The 18260-nt window shown below is 54.8% G+C and overlaps 1 protein-coding gene and 3 non-coding genes across 4 annotated transcripts; 1 reads left to right on the top strand and 3 right to left on the bottom strand.

Moving 5' to 3' along the window:
* Window positions 1-463: 463 nt before the first annotated feature.
* On the bottom strand, window positions 464-7848 carry LCAT (lecithin-cholesterol acyltransferase). The gene is made up of 6 exons (XM_075101894.1): window positions 7615-7848; window positions 4481-4637; window positions 3904-4019; window positions 3462-3557; window positions 2960-3184; window positions 464-1631 (listed from the first exon to the last, which is right to left on the bottom strand). The coding sequence occupies exons 1-6, from the start codon at window positions 7760-7762 to the stop codon at window positions 1009-1011; spliced, it is 1365 nt and encodes a 454-aa protein (XP_074957995.1). The 5' UTR covers window positions 7763-7848; the 3' UTR covers window positions 464-1008.
* A 2099-nt stretch (window positions 7849-9947) lies between these two features.
* On the bottom strand, window positions 9948-10019 carry TRNAH-GUG (transfer RNA histidin (anticodon GUG)). Its single transcript has one exon. It is a non-coding gene; the product is annotated as a tRNA-His (tRNA).
* A 369-nt stretch (window positions 10020-10388) lies between these two features.
* TRNAK-UUU (transfer RNA lysine (anticodon UUU)) lies at window positions 10389-10461 on the top strand. The gene has a single exon. It is a non-coding gene; the product is annotated as a tRNA-Lys (tRNA).
* A 2089-nt stretch (window positions 10462-12550) lies between these two features.
* On the bottom strand, window positions 12551-12622 carry TRNAH-GUG (transfer RNA histidin (anticodon GUG)). The gene has a single exon. It is a non-coding gene; the product is annotated as a tRNA-His (tRNA).
* Window positions 12623-18260: the final 5638 nt, after the last annotated feature.

Below are 18260 nucleotides of genomic sequence, written 5' to 3'. Positions count from 1 at the left end.
TGCCCATCTCAGTTGCATCTTCATCCCCAACTGTGTTGCCGGCCCTGGTTGTGTCGCCATTCCCAGTTGCACCGCCAAGTGGCTGCGTTGCCAGCCCCAGTCGTATCACCAACCCTGGTCACAGAGCCAGCCCTGGTTGTGTTGTCATCCCAGTGGTGTCACCACCCCTGGGCACATTGCCAGTCCTGGTCACATTGCCAACCCCGGTTGCATCACCAGCCCTGATCACATCGCCAGCCTTGGTTGTATCGCCAGGCCCAGTTGCGCTGTCAGCCCGCTCACATTGCCAGCCCCAGTCATGTCACCCAGCCCACCTTGCATTGCCAACCCTGGTTGCATTGCCAAGCATGTGGCTCTTCCCTAAGCCTCAGCTCCTGGTGTGCTGCCAGGCAGTGAGCACCTCCGTTTTCAGTTACGTCTGGCTTTACTATCCCGCTGTACAAGGACAAGGCAGGCTCAGTGCTCAGAAGCAAAGTGTGTTTATTATTTTGTAAATCTGCTGATTTCAAGTCAGCCTTGCTTGGGGAGTCTAGCTCACTGCCTGAGCACTGGTGGCTGGCAGAGGTGCTCTTGCAAGCTGTACCTGCCGTGCCACTCCTATGACACCCTCGTGACCACCCCAGTAAGTCAGAGCCTGCACTCGTTATATGAGTTGCTCTGTCCCGAGTGAGCTGAGGCTCACCGCGGGCTCCACAGCCTCTAAAGTGCCTAAACATGGCTTGCTAGCGATGAGGGCTTGTGCATACACCATAATTTGCAAGTGTGGTGTTAATGAGCTGGCAGTGCAGTTAATTATCCACCCGCTAGTGGGAAGTGACAAGCCTCTGAAGTATAATTAATCACCGTTCCCAAAAGAAAAACCAATCAGTGTGGAAGTGGGTGCCAGCCCATCCACCTGAGCTGTTGGTCTTGCTCCTTTTCCTTCCAAACTCAGCTCTGAGTCCTTTGCTCCTCTGATTGGCAGCTGTGGTGGCTACCAGCACGGAAGGAAGCTGGCCCTCATTCCTTTCAGTTCTTTTTGGGCTCCTTAAGGACCTTCTGTCCAGGTAGGACCTTCCCCCCCTTCCCTGCCTCTGGGCTGGGTCTCACCTGCCCTGGCTCTCCCTGCTCCCGTGGGCTCCCCAGAAGGATTTCATTGATGGAACTGAGCGTCAGGTTGCTGAAGACCATGTTGAGGTGGTCAACGCCTCGCAGCTCCTGGATGTGCACCTTCTGCTTTTGCTGGTTGTGCCATCGCTTGCACAACTCCAAACTGCGCGTGCTGACAGTGTCATCCCCATCACCATAAATCATGTCCACAGGGTCCTCGTAAGGGAAACGCTCATCATATATGTACGTCTCCACGGTGGGGTAGCCTGTGCCATAGAGGCAATATGTGTCCACCCCAGGAGGGGGTAAGCCCTTCAACAAGTCCTTCATGTCCTCCCACATGTACCAGCCATCCTCCAAGTTGACATCAATGAAGAAGCGTTGGTAGTCCCGGTAGGTGTAATTGTAGGAGGGTGTGGAGATGAAAATGTGTGTCTCGGGCCAGGCTAGGCTTGTTGGGAACATCCAGGGGCTGGTGGTGGTCATGCGTTGCTCTTCACGCAGCTTGATGTTGGACATGAGTGGGATGCCCTGATTGTCACCTGCAGGACACACAGGCACTTATAAGAAACAACACCAAAACGTACGCTCGTAAATGTGTCCCTTGGTCGACAGTGCTGGGATCAGCCCGTCCAGCAGTGACTCACAGCTGCCTCTTGGCTGGGGTGTGATTCTACCTCAGATCTTCCCCTGCTTACCCCTGCCCTGCCCACAGCTGTACATCCCCTCCTCGCCCCTCTGGCTGCAGATATCCAGATCAACCTTCCAAACTCTTCTATCCAGTACAACATCTCTAGCTGCAACCCTGGCACCTGCACACCTGCCTGCAGGGACAGGAGTGAGCTGAGCCCAATGAGGGTGCTGATAACGAGTGGCCAACCTGCATGCATCCTGCAAGCCTCGGCATTTTTGCATGTCTGAAGCCCTAAGACCTTGCAATGATCTCAGATTACCTTAAGAGTGGCTCTGGCCCTTGTAGCAACAGAGGAAAATATGAGGAGGTGACTTAAGGGTGATGCAAGGGGCCAGATGTTAAAATCTTAAAGCACGTGATTTTAATTCCATGTATTTTTGAAGGCTCAGCTTGTGACTTGTAGATATTCTGGGCTGTCAGCATTAGGCAAGTGATTGTGGCTTTCTGGGCTGAAGAGAAGCTAAAGAGGAACTGGGTGAAGGGAGATGAAAGCCTGCAGACAGCAAAGCTTATGGGGGATGGGCTTTGTGGGGAGATCCAAGCAAGTGGTGGAGTAGAGCATGAGTGTCCCTTGGGTGGCCTCCATGTCCTCTGCTACAGAAGGGCTGAGTCCAGCCACCCGCATAGATGGAGGTGGCGCAAATGTCTGAGGAGGCAGTAAGAAGGGCGTGAGCATGCCCCAAACTGCTCCCCTGGCCCCAAGATTTTTGGCTGAGCACTTTTCTTGCCCAGGATGGGTGTTTCGGCTTTCAAGGAGCACCCCTAGCCCAGGAGTCAATCCTGGGCATGGTGCAGGGTGTGCTGCAGCCTGTCTAGTGAGAGCTGGTGCGGAGGAAGTGGGATGGCTGCAAGTGGACCCTTCTGAAAGCAGTTTTCCATACACACAAACCCACTAGCCCCAATCATGGAAACCAGAGCAAGCTCCAGGTCATACCCTGGGCCACTCTCCTGCTGTTGGGGCTGTGACAGGAAACTCCATGGTGCTTTCTGCACTACAGGATGCAGCAGAATGCAGCAGCATCAGCACCAGACCACGAGTGGGGCCTTCACAGCCCACTCAGCCATCTGTCCCCTACCTCTTACACCACTGTGTCCTTTCCCTGCCCACCACCCCCGTTCCATTTCTGCAGGAGGCAAAGAAAGCAAAGAGGTGGCTGTACACAAGGAGTCACCCACCAGATGCCAGGACACGCAGGGGCTTGACGGACCCTCCCCAGGGGGCACCCAGGGAGATGAAGCCCCCAATGTACTGATCTTTCCAGGCTTGCGTCTGCTGTAGCAAGAAGTAGAGGACGTTCAGGTTGCCCATGCTGTGGGCGATGAGGAAGACGCGTCGCTGGTACTCATCGTGCATCTCCTCGACCAGTGCCTTCAGTTTCTGGAAGTATTCGGGCTGCTCCTCTGCAGACAAGAGGGACACCAGCTCTTGGCCACCTCACTCATGGCCACAGTGCTCCAGGGCTGACTCTAGGAGCCCCAACCAGAGAGAGGTGTGGGCACAGGGGCCACAAGTGCCACTGTGCATTCACACAAGAGCACCGTGAATGGCCAAGTGCCCACCACCTTGGGTAGCCATCCCTGTGCGGGGGCTCCTCCACATCAGCTGGCTCACCCAGCCCATGAGAGCCATCCTCTTTCCTCCCTGCATGGGTGGCCTGGCCACAAACCCGATACTTACGGGGCCCGACCCTCCAGTCATAGGGGGCTGCCCGAACTGTCTGGTCCCTCACGTAGCCATTGTTCACCAGGTTCTGCACCAGGGTGTGCAGGTAACCTATGGGCAGAGAGAACAGGTGGGAATTAGGTCTGTGGTCTTTTCCTGTCAATCTTTTTCCACTCTGGTCCTGGTCACAGCCACAATGTCCTCTGGTAAGCCCTGTGGCTCGGTGGCTCAGCCAGAAGTAGTGGCTCTATGCGTCCCATGTGCACTGGGGTCAAGGATGGGTAGTCCCTGCTGGCACTGGATCCCCAAGGCCAACGTCCCTCACTTCCAGGTGACCTGGGCTCTCTGCAAAACCAGTCCCTCCTGGAGACTGTGTGTCCTGGAGACACAGAGTGCCTTCTCCACTTGCAGGGAGCATGTGGGAATCCTGGACACCCCACAATTTTCCTTCTCTCACCTGCCAGCTTGCTCTTATCCAAGTATTCCACAGAATAGGTCTTGCCGAAGCCAGGCACTCGGATGTGCACCCCTGGGGCATTGGACATTTTCCGAGAGGTTCGGTTGTACACCACCCTGTGGGGACAGGACAGAAAGTAGCAGAGGAACCATGACCCCAAGGGATGGGGTGGAGATCACTGGGTCACAGCTTGGGCCTGGGTGGCTGTTTCTAAGTCTTGTGTGGATGGGGAGGTGGACTGGTGCCAAGCTAGTATCCGTGCCAATCGCCTGGCATCTTGGGGCAGGAGGCTCTGATGGAGCAGGCTGTGGCAGCCCCCTCACCCTGCGGCCCCAGACAGGGCAGCAGCATCTCCAGTGGGTGCTGAGGACAGTCTGGATGACACAAGCACATGACAGGGACATGGAAAAGGGACAGGCACTCGGAGTGGGAGCCAGCCAGCTGTGTTCCCAAACAGTTCCGTGGTTGTCCTGTGGTTTTCCATGTGTGCTAGGTCGTGGCTGGGGGGAGGAGAGGGCAGGGAGATCCCTGGTAGGTCATTTACCCGGGGTGCCTCTGGGGTGAGGGTGAGCGGTACCTGGTGTTATCGATCCAGCAGTCAACTCCCACTGGCAGGAAGGTGTTGAGGTTGAGCCAGATGGTGAAGTAGTCCTCTGTTTTGCGGTAGCACATCCAGTTCACCACATCTGGCTTGTCCAACTTTGCTTCCAGCTGGTTCCCGAGCCACCCAGGCACTGGTGGCACCGCAGAGGGAGAGCAGAAGGAGCTACAGACCCCGTGCCACTGGCTTTGTGGGGCTCCCAGCCCAGTGCTTTCTCCAGCCCCCCCAAGGAGGGCTCCCCTGGGGCTGCCTCAGCTAGGGACACCTGGGGACCCGCTGGAGCCACATCCCTGGAGAAAAGCCTGCTCCACGCAAGAACGAGGATGCTCAGAGCCAAGATGTGGGTGAGCATGGAAGTGGCACTAAAAATGCATCCTCAGGAACCCCCCTGAGCTGCCTTTTTAATGGGGTGACCCCCAGAGCTGCCACCCTCAGCCCAAACCTGCCAATCCCTACCAGCACAAAGCATCCTGGATTATTCCCCCCTGCCTGGCTGGGTTTCCATCGTTCTCTACTCGCTGCAGCCTGGGGGAAGGAGTTGGTGCTACTTGGGGCTGCTCTGCCCTACCGCAACCCTGGCAGCTTGGGGATGCACAGAGTCCACAGGGAGGGGAAAGTCATCCTGGTGCTGGCACCCAAGGCCCATGCACTGTTTTCCTGAACTCTAAACCCTCCACACAGGCTGAGCAAGGTCTCTGAAATGGTTCTGTGCTGAGCAGAACCATACCCTGTGGGAATTCAGTGCAAATAGCATGTGCAGTAAACACAGCGTGGTTTCAAGCAAGTTCACAGTCTGATATGTGCAGCCTGGGCTCCCTTAATGAAGGGTGACCATCACTGGGGCACCTGGTCTGTCTCTGGGATTCCTGGCAGGGATGGGACACCCATCCCAGTGTCACCCTGGTATGTGTGCCTGTGCCATGGGCACATGTTGTGGAGAGCATTCCCAACTGGTGTGCAACACCTGAATCCCAGCTCCTGGTGCCAGCACTGACACCAGGGGCAAGGGCAAGGGGTGAAGGGACTGCAGGGGACAGTGGCTGTGAGCCTGGTGGGATAGAAGCACTGGATGATGAATCCCACAGCACCAGTGGACTGGCCTGCAATGCACAGCTGGAGGCAGCTGGACCTTCAATGCTGTTGCAGGCACTGTCTGCTATGTATACCCTGTAAGTTGCTTCCCCCAAGGACATCACGAGCTGCTTTGTAGCCTAAAGTCCCTATAGATGCCTGCTCTGCAATGGTCTGGGACCTGGACCTGGGCTGTGTTGTGGTTGCAGCACCCCACAAGCATGGCAGGCTGGGAGCCACACTGCCTGGTGTGGGGGCTGAAGGATACAGATAAGAAGCATCTTTGGCCTGAGAAAGATATCCCCCATTTCCCTGGTCCCCACCAGCCTCAGGTGTCCCTGCATCCTGGGGGTCCATGGATGCAGGTGTTTTGTGGAGCTGCAGTGCTGTCCCTGTCGCAGGGTGTGAGGGCAGCCTGGCCTGGAGATGCTCTAGCCCCATCCCACCTACTATGGCACCAGCTCCTGCAGCGTAGCAGGGGCGCAGGGGCACAGCTGCAGCTTCCAAAAGCATCATCCTATGCAAAAGGTGAAGGGAATGTAGTGGTTGCCTCCCTCAACCTGCTTCACAGCTCCTTCACCTCTGTGGCATCTCCCCAGGGATACAGGGAAGGTCTAATCCTGTCTTCAAAGCACCTGGGATCAGGCCACCCAGTGGGCCCTGGCATAGGAGAGCCCAGGCAGGGAATGAGCAGAGAGGACCTCCCTGACCAGCAAGAAGAGCAGGACCACAAGTGGCTGTGATGGCTTCTGAGGGTGCACAGCCAGCACACCCACCCTGGGCATGAAGCCCTGAGCTCTACCTCCCCTTCCAGAGGATATTAGGTAATTATTAAGGGAGTTCCTGTGGGGGCAGAGGGGTTATCGGCGGTCCCAAGGGCACTGGGGGTTTCCAGGACACCCGGCCCAGGGGGATGGGCTACACACGGGTGCTGAATGGCACGTGGGGCAGCTGGACCCAGCTGGGTGTGGGACACAGGGGCTGAGGCTTGTACTGGGGGTACAGGGAGATGCTCTGACCATCATAAGCCATCCTGAGAAGAGTGACCCAGTGATGGCCACCCGCGTTTCCTGGCCACCTGCATGGCCAAGCAGAACTTGCACCAGGGCACCGAGGCTCCAGACACTGTCCCCTGCTCTCTGATGCCTCTGGGAAGGGAGTTTGCGGGGTCAGCCCTTGGCATTGCAGCAGGGATGTTCTGCTTTCTCTCTTCTCTTTTTAAAGGGGAAACTCATCTTGATTCAAGCAAAAGGAGAAAAAAAAACAATTCTGCCTAGGAGAGGTTTCATGGCAAAACCCTAGCTCAAGACCCCAGTGATGGCATGGGGGTGAAGGAAGGCAGAGCAGTGCAGGATGGAGGTACCAGCTGGTGGCTGCTGCTCCTACCTCCACCTCCCCGAGGTGATGCCCCAACCTCTCCTTTCACCTCCCTGAGCACCTCTGCCAAAGGCTTGCTCTCCTCTACGCCCTCCTCCAGGTAGGGTGGACGTTAAGTGGGATGCGAGATGTACGCCCTTCTGCAGCAGCAGAGGATGACCTAACAATTGCCAGGGAGTGGCAGAAGACACAGGATGGGGTGGGCTTTGGGGGACCAAGGGGTGGTGGATGCTGGTCCCCTGCACCGACAGCAGCAGCTGTGGGAAGCAGCAGATGAGGGTGTGCTGCAACCCCTGTCCCTCTGCCAGCAGAGCTCCCCCCAGAACTGAGCAAGCCCTAAAACACCCTCTGGGCCAGCTGTGAGATTTTAGAGTCCCATTTGCTTTCTGAGGTGCCCAGCCTGCCCCCTCGCAGCTCCAGGCAGCTGAAGCAAGGCATGGCTAGCCCTGGATCCCCTGCCTGGCAGATGGCAGGGGACCTGGGAGCCATGTGTCACCCCGCTTTGGTGGCTCCAGCTCCAGACTGCAGAGGGCCACTGCAGCCAAAAGCTGCCAAGGTGCCGGCAGCACAGCACCCCAATCTCACCATTGGTTCCAGGGGGCTGCGCAGCCCTGGGGTGCCCACCCATATCCTGTGTAGGGCCCGTGCTGATGTGACCTTACCGAGTACCACAGGCGGCGTGCTGTTGGTTGGGGGAGCTTCTGGGGTCGTGGTGGGTGGAAAGAGGACGTTGAAGAGCCAGAACTGGGATGTGGGCTGCAGGAGCAGTGACAGCGTCAGCAGCACAACCCTGGCACCGCTGGTCCCCATGGCAAGCTCAGCGGGATCCTCTGGACGTCTCCAAGCAAAACAGCCTTTTATATTTTTTACGCAGGTCCAGCCAAGAGGCACCCGGGCTGCAGGGGAGGGGAGAGCTGCAAGGGGCTGGCCGTGATGGGGAGGAGGGACGGGGAGGGCCGAAGGACTGGCCTTGCGGACATGCCATGTCCTGCCAAGGCAGTCCAGCAGTGCCGAGGGGCTCTCTGTGCCCCAGGAATCCTGTTCAGGGGGCCAGTGGAGCAGGCACATAATTTTAGCAGCTTCTCGGTGCCTTGGCGTCCATCCACTGTGTGCTGTGGTTGTGGCTGCCACGCCATTTCCCCCTGCACCATGCTCCCAGGGCAACCCCACGGGTCTGCCCAAGGCTGCCTGCTCCCTACCCGCTCCCTGCCCGCTCCCTGCCCGCTTCCTGTCTGCGTGAATGCAGCACCTTTCTTCTCCTCCTGCCCTTGGCGGGGGGGGGTGCGGGGGGGGGCTGGTGCTGTCGATATGGCCAGGCAGACCTCAAATCTCTGGGAGACATTGGGGCCAGCACAGGCGAGGACACATCTGGGCAGCCCCTCGTGCCACATGGCAGCAGAACGTCCCCCAGTGCCACCCCAGGCACTGCCCCCGCCCTGTGTCCCCCTGCCCAGTGTCCCCCTGCCCATGTTGCCCCATGCAGCGTCCCCCTGACAGGCACTTGGTCCCAGGGGGATCCAGCATCCCCCCTGCTCAGCCCTGCCTTGGGCTCTAATAGGCAGCTGCTGGCAGGTCCCCAGGGGGAGGAAGAAAAAGGGTGTGCTTTTCCTATTGTTTTTGCAATGTACGGCCACAGTGCCTGCTCTGAAGTCACGTCTGTGCTGTGTTTCAGAAGGAAGGGGTTACAAATCTATGTGAGGATGCAGAGGGATGTCCACACAACCCTCACCTACTCCCTTGGGAGGCTCCATTCCCCTGCCACAGGCAGTCTTCTTGTGTGCCCCAGCCTTGCTCTGCTCAAGGAAGGCCTTACTAGCCTGGCAGGTGAGGGCTGAGCAAACTGACTGTTTTGATGAGGAGGTCTAATCCAGGGTGCATGGGCTTCCCATCCCATCTCAGGGGTCATTGTGACCCTTGGGCCGAGCTTGGTTGGACCAGATGTGCATGCAGGGCTCAGGGGAAGAAGGATTTGGGGATGCATCTCCATCATGCTCTGCTTGGTGGACAGAAACTCAGGGACACCCCAGGAGCAATAAGAAATCTCTGCTCACCCTGAGTCCTGCCCCATCCTCTGCCTTTGTCAGGCTTTCTGCCCTGCAGCCCTTCACTGGGCAGCCCCTCACTTTGGGGGGTGTCTACTTATCCCAGGGCTTATTATAGCATGATTTAACTTTTCTCCTTAAAATCACTGCTCTTAGCTTCCAGCCTGGCATGTTGAGCCTGGTTGTGCTGCCTGCGTGGGGCCAGGACTGTGGGCAGAGGAGATGTTCTCCCTGCTCCAGTCTGCCTCGAGGGTTGTGTGCAAGGCTGTGCACCCAGGGAGGGGCTGTGGGATGGGGGAAATTAGGGGTTTTCTCATTTTTTAAATGTGTTAGCAGAAAGTCAGCAGGATGGCGTGGCCATATGTCCAGCTGGACCTTCCCCCACAGTGTGTTCCAGTGGGGCAATGGGCCAGTGCACAGCAGTGCAGAGCAGAGGGATGCTATGGGGGGAGTTCAAGCTCACCTGGAGCATGGCCTTTTGATTCGCTGGATGCTTTGATTCTGGAGCTGAGCTCTGGAGCAGAAATCTTCTGCCTTCTACCTCCTTTTGCTCTGCAAGGAAGGGAGAAAGGCATGCAGCCTCTCCAGAGAGGCTTTCCATCCACCTTAGCCAGGATGGGAATAAAGAGGTACAGCAGAGTGGGCTGGCTTCAGAAAAGTCATACTATTAAAGGGGAGATGTCGTCTTCTTCCCAGGGAAGAGCGAGTTGTGTTGGGTCTATGTGGGGCTGGAGGGCCCTGGTGGGTGGGCTGGGCTGGTGGGGGGTGGTTCCCTGTGGAGCAGAGGGGCCCCTTCCTGCAGAACTGGGAGGAAGGGCGAGAGAAAAGGAAGGGTGGCCTTTGGGAGCCCCTCCTAGGGCACGGCCTCTCTGCAAACCACCCTCCTGGCAGCCGAGACCTCCCTCGCACCTTCAGCCCGGCCTTTCGGAGCACGCGGATGTTGGCAAAAGCCTTGCTGTGACTCGGATTCGAACCGAGGTTGCTGCGGCCACAACGCAGAGTACTGACCACTATACGATCACAGCCACTGAGCCCCGCACTGCCGCTCCTCTCCTCCGGCCGGAGCCCCCGGCCTCCCTCACTGAGCGGTGGGGGGCAGCGGGGGTTTTACAGCCGCCCCCACAGCACCCTGCTTGCCCTCCCCGCGGGCGCATCCCTTCAGCGCTGGCATTTTCCCGGGGTGTGTCCCCACATCAGGATCAGTCCCCCGGCGGGAAGCAGGTCCATCCCGTGCCCAGAAGCCGGGTGCTGAGCCCGGCATGCACAGGCAGCCTCGCTGGGGCGCTGCAGGGCTGGAAGAGGTCAAAGTGAGCCCCCACGTTGTCCCTCCAGTGATGCCATGAAGTGGGGTCCTCGCTGCCTGTCTTGAGCATCCCCCAAAATCTCCAACAGGAGCCTGGATAGCTCAGCTGGGAGAGCATCAGACTTTTAATCTGAGGGTCCAGGGTTCAAGCCCCTGTTCAGGCGAAGGCTTATGCCCATGGGCAGAAGCAGCACTGCTTCCTGCTGGGACAGCTGCAATAGGAATGAAGCTTGGGGGGGGACTCTCTCCCCTGTTCCCTTGCTCACTAAAGGTGTTCAGGTATGCAAACTGACCACTTTCAAGCAGCTTCCTCAGAGGTTGCGTTCCTGCTGGCATCTCCTTTTTCTGCATGATGGCTTCCACGAAGATGTCAGAGGGACTGGGCTATCCCTCCCAGGAGGGCAGCCAGGCTCTTCTCAGTGGTGCCCAGTGCCAGGATCAGAGGCAATGGGCACAAACTGGAACACAGGAGGTTCTGTCTGAATACCAGGATACCCTTTTCCACTGTGAGTGTGATCAAGCACTAGAACGGGTTGCTGAGGGAGGTTGTGGAGTCTTCATCTGTGGAGGTGTTCTGAAGCTGTCTGGACACAGACCTGGGCAGCTGGCTCTGGGTAGTCCTGCTTGAGCAGGTTGGACCAGATGATGGAGGTCCCTTCAAACCTCAACCATCCTGTCATTCTGTTGCCTGTCATCCTAAATTCACTCCACCAAAGCATAGCCCTGCGTCGGTTTAAGGGAAGATGGTTCATATGAATGCAGAGGCTGCAGCAACCCATGGGGCCACAACACTGCCTCAGCCAAGCCCTGAGCTGCACTGTATACGTGTGTATATGCTTCAGGTTATTTTGGCAAAACAGAAACTCTTGTAGCAGAAAGTTAAGTAATTTCAGATGAAAACATCCTCTTTGGGATTTTGACATTTTCAACCTGAACATACATCAGGTATTCAAGCACAGTACGTTATTCTTCAGATAAGCTTAATGGCCTTATCCCCAAAACTGACTTTCAGGGGCAAAAACAAAGGAGGGGTGAAGAAATTGTGTAATTCTTTGTGTTTCTGCTTCTCAGCTGTGTAGAAGTGGGACAGGTACTGCTGCTGCTAAAGGACAACTTCTCTAGATGTTTGTCTTCTCTTCCTTGTGTATTATCTTTAGAAGGGAAAACACTTTTTGAGCTTTCTCTGAGTAAAGAAATATGTGTTTACAGTAAAAGAATAAATGAAAGTTGGAGGAGTGTGAAGTTGTGCAAGTAGTGCCATATAAACTGCAAATCCTAGAGGTAAATGCATAATGAATTTTGCTCTCCATTTCTTGCTATGGATGAGGTATGAAAGAAGAAGAATCTATTTTATGCAATAAAAGAGCCTCCCTCACTCCTTCCTATGCACAAGTCCTGCAGACACCTCAGTCAATATGCTACTTTCAGTTACCCCTGCAGTGGCAAATAAATTGAGACCCACTGTTTGGGTAGTGTTCTTCACCAGCTGAGCCCCGAGTGCAACCTGCGCAATTCCTTATGCAGGGAGTCGTAATTTCATTTTTGAAAGCTGCTGTCCAGAGTGAGTTCTGCACAGCTGTCAGGAGAGGGCACCAAGACCAAGCAGAGTGCCTTCATGGTCTGAAGGCTTCTGAAGAGTAAAGGCAACAGTTTAAAACACTTCCTCAAGCTGAAGCACCTTCTAGTGCACCCCAGAGATCTCCATCTCCCTCTTGGTGCTCATGAGACCTCTGGTTCCCAGACTCTCAGTGTGTTAAAGTCATCCCTCAGCACTGGCTGGGTTTTGCCTCTGCCATGAAAGCATCCCTGGAGGTGCTGCAGCCAAAATCCCGCTCCCCAGGAGATGGGAGAGCCAGCAGCAGGTCTTTAGCAGCTTGATATTCCTTCTTCTTCAGGTGGTCACTGTGGCAGAGCCTTCCTACCTTGGAGGTCAGGAGGGAGCTCTCTTGGCTCTCTGGAGCTGAGCCTGGGGCAGCAAACTGCTGCCTCCTACCTCCTCTGGCTCTGCGGGGTGGCCACAACATCTTCTGGTCCCCTTTTTGTAGAACTGGTGAGGGAACAGTGGAAAACTGGATGATCTCCTCTAAATTCTCAAGCTTTGCCTGGAAAATGGAGAAGCTGGAGTGCTTTTGCAGAACATGGGGAAGCTGTCACTGCAGCTTCTTTGCATCTTTGCAAATTAACCTCCTCCCAGATGCCTCCCTTGCATCGTCAAACTGGCCTTTTTGTGCAGTAGGCAATCTGCAAAACCATTGCTGTGACTCGGATTCGAACCGAGGTTGCTGCGGCCACAACGCAGAGTACTGACCACTATACGATCACAGCAGAAATCCTGCCACACGCTGGGACCACGGGGAGGAGAGCACCTGCACCATCCGCTCCCCTGGCACAGCCCAGTGAACAAAACCACACTGTTTTTTTAAAGCTGTTACAAAGGGACTTGGATGCTTCTGCTCGGAGTCTCAGCAATCTGAATGGCACCCTAAATTGTGCAAAAAGCTGGCGATGCTGGCATGGCACCTGGGGACTGGGGTGGCTGCAAAGGACAGTGCTGTTGAGAGGGTATCGTGCCATGGGGGCATCATGCAGTGGGGACATCACGTTATAATACAGCAAATTTAGAGTTATAATAGTTTCAGCTAAGTCTAAGTTATACAAGAGGTGCTTAATTAATAACTTTATAGCATCGTAAGTGTGTGACACAAGTTTGTGGCAATTCAGTTTAAAATACAACAAAAGGCACGATGATCTTCATGGAGATCTGAGTGATGCTGTAGGAAGGCCCTGGACAGGTTGGTCCAGGTAACTGGGATATCCCCAAGGTCCCTCATCCAATATCCGACATTCCCAGGTCCCCACCGCCACCTCGCTGCCTGGTCCCTGCAGAGAAATCCTTCCCTGGCAGGATCACCCAGGCACAGGGAAGCCCAGGGCAGGCAGTGTGGCCGGGCTGAGCCTCTTGGTTGGGCTCAGTCTTGCAGGCGTTCCTTGGTTTGAAGTCTTGCCCTCCAAGATCATGTCTCCAGGGTTGTGCTGACACTGAGGTCTGCCTTTCAGCCCTTGGTTTTCTCCCAAAACCACCCCTCCAACTGCTTCTGTGACACTTTTTATCCTCCCTCCATCCCATTTTTGCCCTCTGGTGGCCCAGTTAATGGGGTGTGTTGGTCTATGCTGCCTACCCTTTCCTCCTCTTGGCTTTTTGCTCCTGCCTGGTTCAGAGAGGAAACTTAATTTTCTGTGCTTTTAGCCCCTTTATGACTGGGTCTGTGACACAATTGCATGAACAGGTGGTACAAGATGGCCCTGGGTAGAGATTGGCCAAAAGAGATATATCCAATGCCAGCCTGACCCCCTCTTCCTTCTTCCCCATCGGGGCTTTCTCTTCCCTTGGGCATGCCAAAATGGATTCACATCTGGTAAGGATGGGGAGGGCCAGGAGTTTGTTCTCCCAGAGCCATCCTGCCCCTGTCTTTCTCTCCCCTGCTGATGCTCGCAGGCCCCCAAAACACCCCAGGTGCCCAAACAGGGACATAAAAATTGCCCTATGTGCCCTGTGTTGGGACCAGCCTGTGTACATCCCACCCTGCCAAGGTGTGGGGGATGGATGAGGGTCCTGTGTTCTTCATCCCTATGTTAAAACACAACCTTTATATTCATGACTAATGAAAGGAACACCTCCACATTACTCCCAGTTTTACACCTTTGAGAGGGTGCCCTGGTGAATTCAGAGATGCTTTTGCTGTTTCTGGCCCTGGCACAGGTTGGGCTCAGCACTGGTGGAGAAGGAAGGACACGGTGGGGTGAGAGGTCCCTGCTTCATGTCCCAGGCAGCCCACAGGCCCCTGAGTACCATCCCACCACCTTCCCCCTCCCCATCCCTCTCTACACCACAGGATATGCAGTAGGTGAGCCCTGGTGCACCCAAGCCCTGCATGGACCCCAGGGAGCCCATGTGCCCATCAGGTCCCTCACCCAACTCCATCAGCCCCTTGCTGAGTCCCAGAGCCCCTGTGGGCACCTCTGATCAGCTTGGAGCCCCTAAAGTAACATGTGCCCCACAGAAATGTACACAGCACCAAGAGCCCATCCTGGCTCTGCACACCAGCTCAGAAGTGGGAGCACAGCCACCCAGAAGAGAAGTGGAGGCAGGATTTAATTGGAATATAGAAGAGACAGACATGAGGCTGCCTCCCGTCCCTGGGAGGGCTCAGGACCACGTTTACAGACTTCCCCATCATATTCATGTGTCCTCTGTTCTGCCAGAAGCCCAGATACCTTTCCCTTGGATTTCTGAGAGTCATCTGCTGCCCAATGCTGCGCATTAAGGAGGAACAGTTTGGTTTTATTGTGCAGGGAGGAAGGCAAAGAAATGCTATGTGCTTAGTCAGCCTGGGGGTGGGTCGGGCAATGGATGAGACTTTGGACCAAACAGGCATCAACCCACAGAGTAAGGCATCTCACTGTCTAGTAAGAAAACACTGGAGGAATCCTCTTCTCTTTGACCACCCACAACTTCCTGGTCCCACCTAGAAATCCTACTGGAGTGCCCAACAGCTGGCCCTTGGATGGCAGGGTGCCTCATCCCAGGTGACAACCTCCCCAGCTTGCTGACCTCCCACGAGGGGTACCGGCAAGAAACCCTCTTCCCCTCAGTCCTCCTGGTTGTGGAGGCAAGGGCACTGCAAGGGATGGGGAGACACCATGCATAGGTGGAGAGATTTACCACAATAACTGATTCTCTTCATAATTCCTCTGCCGGTTCAGCTTTAGTCTTCTGCTCCAGTCTTCCCGATGCATGTGGTAACTCTCCAAGAGTTGCAAAGTGTAGTTTGCTCGCATGGAAAGCTGGCTGCAACATCAAGGGAAAAGCCTCTCTCGCCTTCTGGCTGAGACCCTCCTGCCTCCCCCTTGCCTTCAACTTGGGGGCAGCTTGGAGCTGCCTGGCATCAGGGTCTAAGCCAGGTCATGGTAAAGGGGAGGATGCCGTACTCAGCCCTAGAACTCAGGTGTTGGAGTCCTTCACGCCTCGGACAGCTACTGCTGCTCAAGTTTCCTGGGCTGAGGTTGGTGAATGCATTCGGTTTGCGTAGCCCCTGTGGACTCTCCAGCTTCCTCTTCACCAAGGCTTTATGCACCAAGGGAGCAGTCCTCTCCTCTTTCCCAACTGGTGGCAGTGGTGAGCATGGCCAAATCTCCATCAATGTTTTGTGAGACCACCTAGCCTGCGTTGGCACCAGAGGATGATTTTTAGGCAGCTTCTCACCTCCCTCAGGTGCTTCGAATATTCAGCAGTGGAGATGCCAGCAGCTACAGGGTCTGTGCAGCCCTCCAGCACCTTCTGCTCCATCCTCAGAAACCCCTACAAGATGAACTGCCCTGGGCAGGGACCTGTAGCCGTAGCAGAGGAACCAGGGTGACATTATTTTCCCACTGGCCCCCACTCTCATGCTGACATCACTTGTAATGAGGTAAATGAGGGTAGAGAATGGACATTTTTCAGAGCAAGGCCATGAGATTAAACCCTCCAGCAGGTCAGAGCACGTCACCAGACCACAAAGATGGCTTGGTTGGAGGAACTGGAGGCCCTGAGGGCACCAAGAGCACTCAGTGAACCTGTCCAGTGTCCCCTGGGACCTCCACCCACATCCCTTTTCAGCCCCCGCCAGAACTTATCCAGACACTGACCTGTGGACTGGTTTCCCAGCATGACAGGGATGTTCTCTTTTTGTTTCTGAAAATGGGAAGTGCGGTCTGAGGTCTGACACTGAGAGTTTGCTTGTGCTTGCCATCTTTCTTCACCACCAAGAAGCTCTCCTGAATTCGTGGCAGGAAGCTGAAAATATGGTATGAGTATGGGATGAGGCTGTTCTCCACCTTGTGCTCATGAATAGTCTAGTGCCAGCCTGTGCAGCAGACAGCAGTTCTGCTGGAGATTTAGGTGTATTTGGCTACTTGGTTTCATGTGAATAGCAGAGGAAGTAAACCTTGAGTTGTAGCACTCACATGAGCCGTAACACCCGCATGTGGTCCCTGTCTTGAGGGAACAAAGAGAACAACAGTGACTTCTGCAATAACCAGAGCCTGGAGGGACCATGACCCCCACTCTGTGAACTGCACTGTGGCAGCCACACAATAAAGGCTGTGTTTTGGGGGCACCCAGTGCAGGAGAAGGAGGAAGTGTTTGAGGGAGAGCAATGCTGGCAATTAGCTCTCTCTGGCACTTTTCCTGTGCCAGACAACCTCCCCTGAACACCAGATTTGGAATTAAATCAGAGTCTTCCAGTTGACTAAATCTAAGGTAGAAAACAGTGAAGAGAGACACTTTTGTCTTGCTGGGGGGGATGCTCTGAATTTTCATTTTTCTTTGAAAAGCAGCATCATTTAGATTGAAATCAGAGGAGGTTCATAGATGTCAAAAAGGAAGGTGAAAGATTTCATCAGCTCCTGGAGTAATTCTTCACACAAACATCAGTCACCATGACAAATCTGAAAAATTCTTCAGAGACAATACCTACACTGCGTACAAAGGGAACAACTTATTCAAGAAATCCAAGAGCACAGGGGCATCCTCATCCATTTCTCCATGAGGCTTACCTGCCAGGTGACCTCACCTGCCAGGTGACCCTTTGCCTTTGTGCTTCTTTCCTGCCTTCCATGAGAAAGGAGACGTTCAGTAGGAGGACTCTCTGGAACTATACAAGGGAAAGACTCTTCAGAAAGCATCTTTGTGGCTCCTTAACAAGAATGACAGGCATATCTGCTCCAGCATCTAATAGAACAATCCAATTCCCTTGATGCCATCATCTCAAAGAGTTCTTGCTTTCTAGGAAGTCTTTGCCACAGCTTACCACCCTTTTAACTGTAACCTCTGGGCAATTTTTCTCCCCACATTCCCTGTGATTCACCCACAGGATCTGTGGGAGAGGTAGACCCCTCCTCACTTGGCAGCTCAAGCTCCATACTGAAATGAAGGAGCAGCCTGCACTATACACCAGGGCACAGAGCCTTGGGGAAAGTGTCCCTCAGCAGTAACAGCTGCATTTGTCAGTGTTGGGCTGCCGTGAGGTCTTCTTCCATAGCAGGTGACCTGAGATTTGCTGTGTGCAGCAAGACACAAGAGATGCAGTCTTTCCTCCCAGGGCATCACATTTTGTCCTTGTCTTCAACCACCTACTGCTGAGGACTAGAGGAACACCCACACACAAGCATCCATGCCCACACACACGCCTTACTCTCTCACAAGCCAGATGTGACATTACCATCAGTCTCAATTTGCTTATGACCCTCTTCCTCCTCCTTCTCCTCCTTCTCTTCCTCCTCCTCCTCCCTGTCTTCTGTGGCTTTCAGAGGTCCTACAAGAGGGGCATTCCATGGCTTCTTTCTCATGGGGAAGTATAAAATCAAACCTGGAAATGAGAGGACACCAGATTGAAGAAAGGGCCACCACATTGTCTTTGTGTTTTCCATTAACAGTGCAGTCAGAGAGAGGCTTGAGAAGGTCTTTCAAGGCTGCTGCTTTCCAAAGCACAATGTGCAACATCCTTGAGAGTTTTGTTAGGAAATGGAGTGACACAAGACCTCCTCGGCCTGGGAGCACATGAGAGGTCCCATCAGTCTGGTCTGGGGCTTGCCAGTCCTAACTCTGAAAAAGTTGACTCCCTCACTGAAGACCATCTCTCATCTCCTCTTCCTGTTCACAGACATGGAGAACAGACTAATCTCTCTTTACCCAAATGGCCAAGGTTGGTTTGAATTCTAGCCCTGCCCTGCAGCTCTCTTGCAGACCCGCTCAGGCTCATGTCGGGGGATTTGTAATGCATAACCACCATCCCCATGGCCATTAAGGCCACTACTGAGTAGCCCCAGCACAGGTCAGAGCTCTGAGGAACCCCACTCAAGCACAGGAGGGGAAATCACTCCTCCTGTCCCCAAGGGACTTGGGAAGCAGGCATTTCGGGGCACT

The sequence above is a fragment of the Phalacrocorax aristotelis genome, chromosome 8 (assembly GCF_949628215.1).
Source record: "Phalacrocorax aristotelis chromosome 8, bGulAri2.1, whole genome shotgun sequence".
Taxonomy (NCBI): domain Eukaryota; kingdom Metazoa; phylum Chordata; class Aves; order Suliformes; family Phalacrocoracidae; genus Phalacrocorax; species Phalacrocorax aristotelis.
The sequence above is the reverse complement of the archived record's forward strand: the minus strand, read 5'-3'. Positions and strand labels throughout refer to the sequence as shown.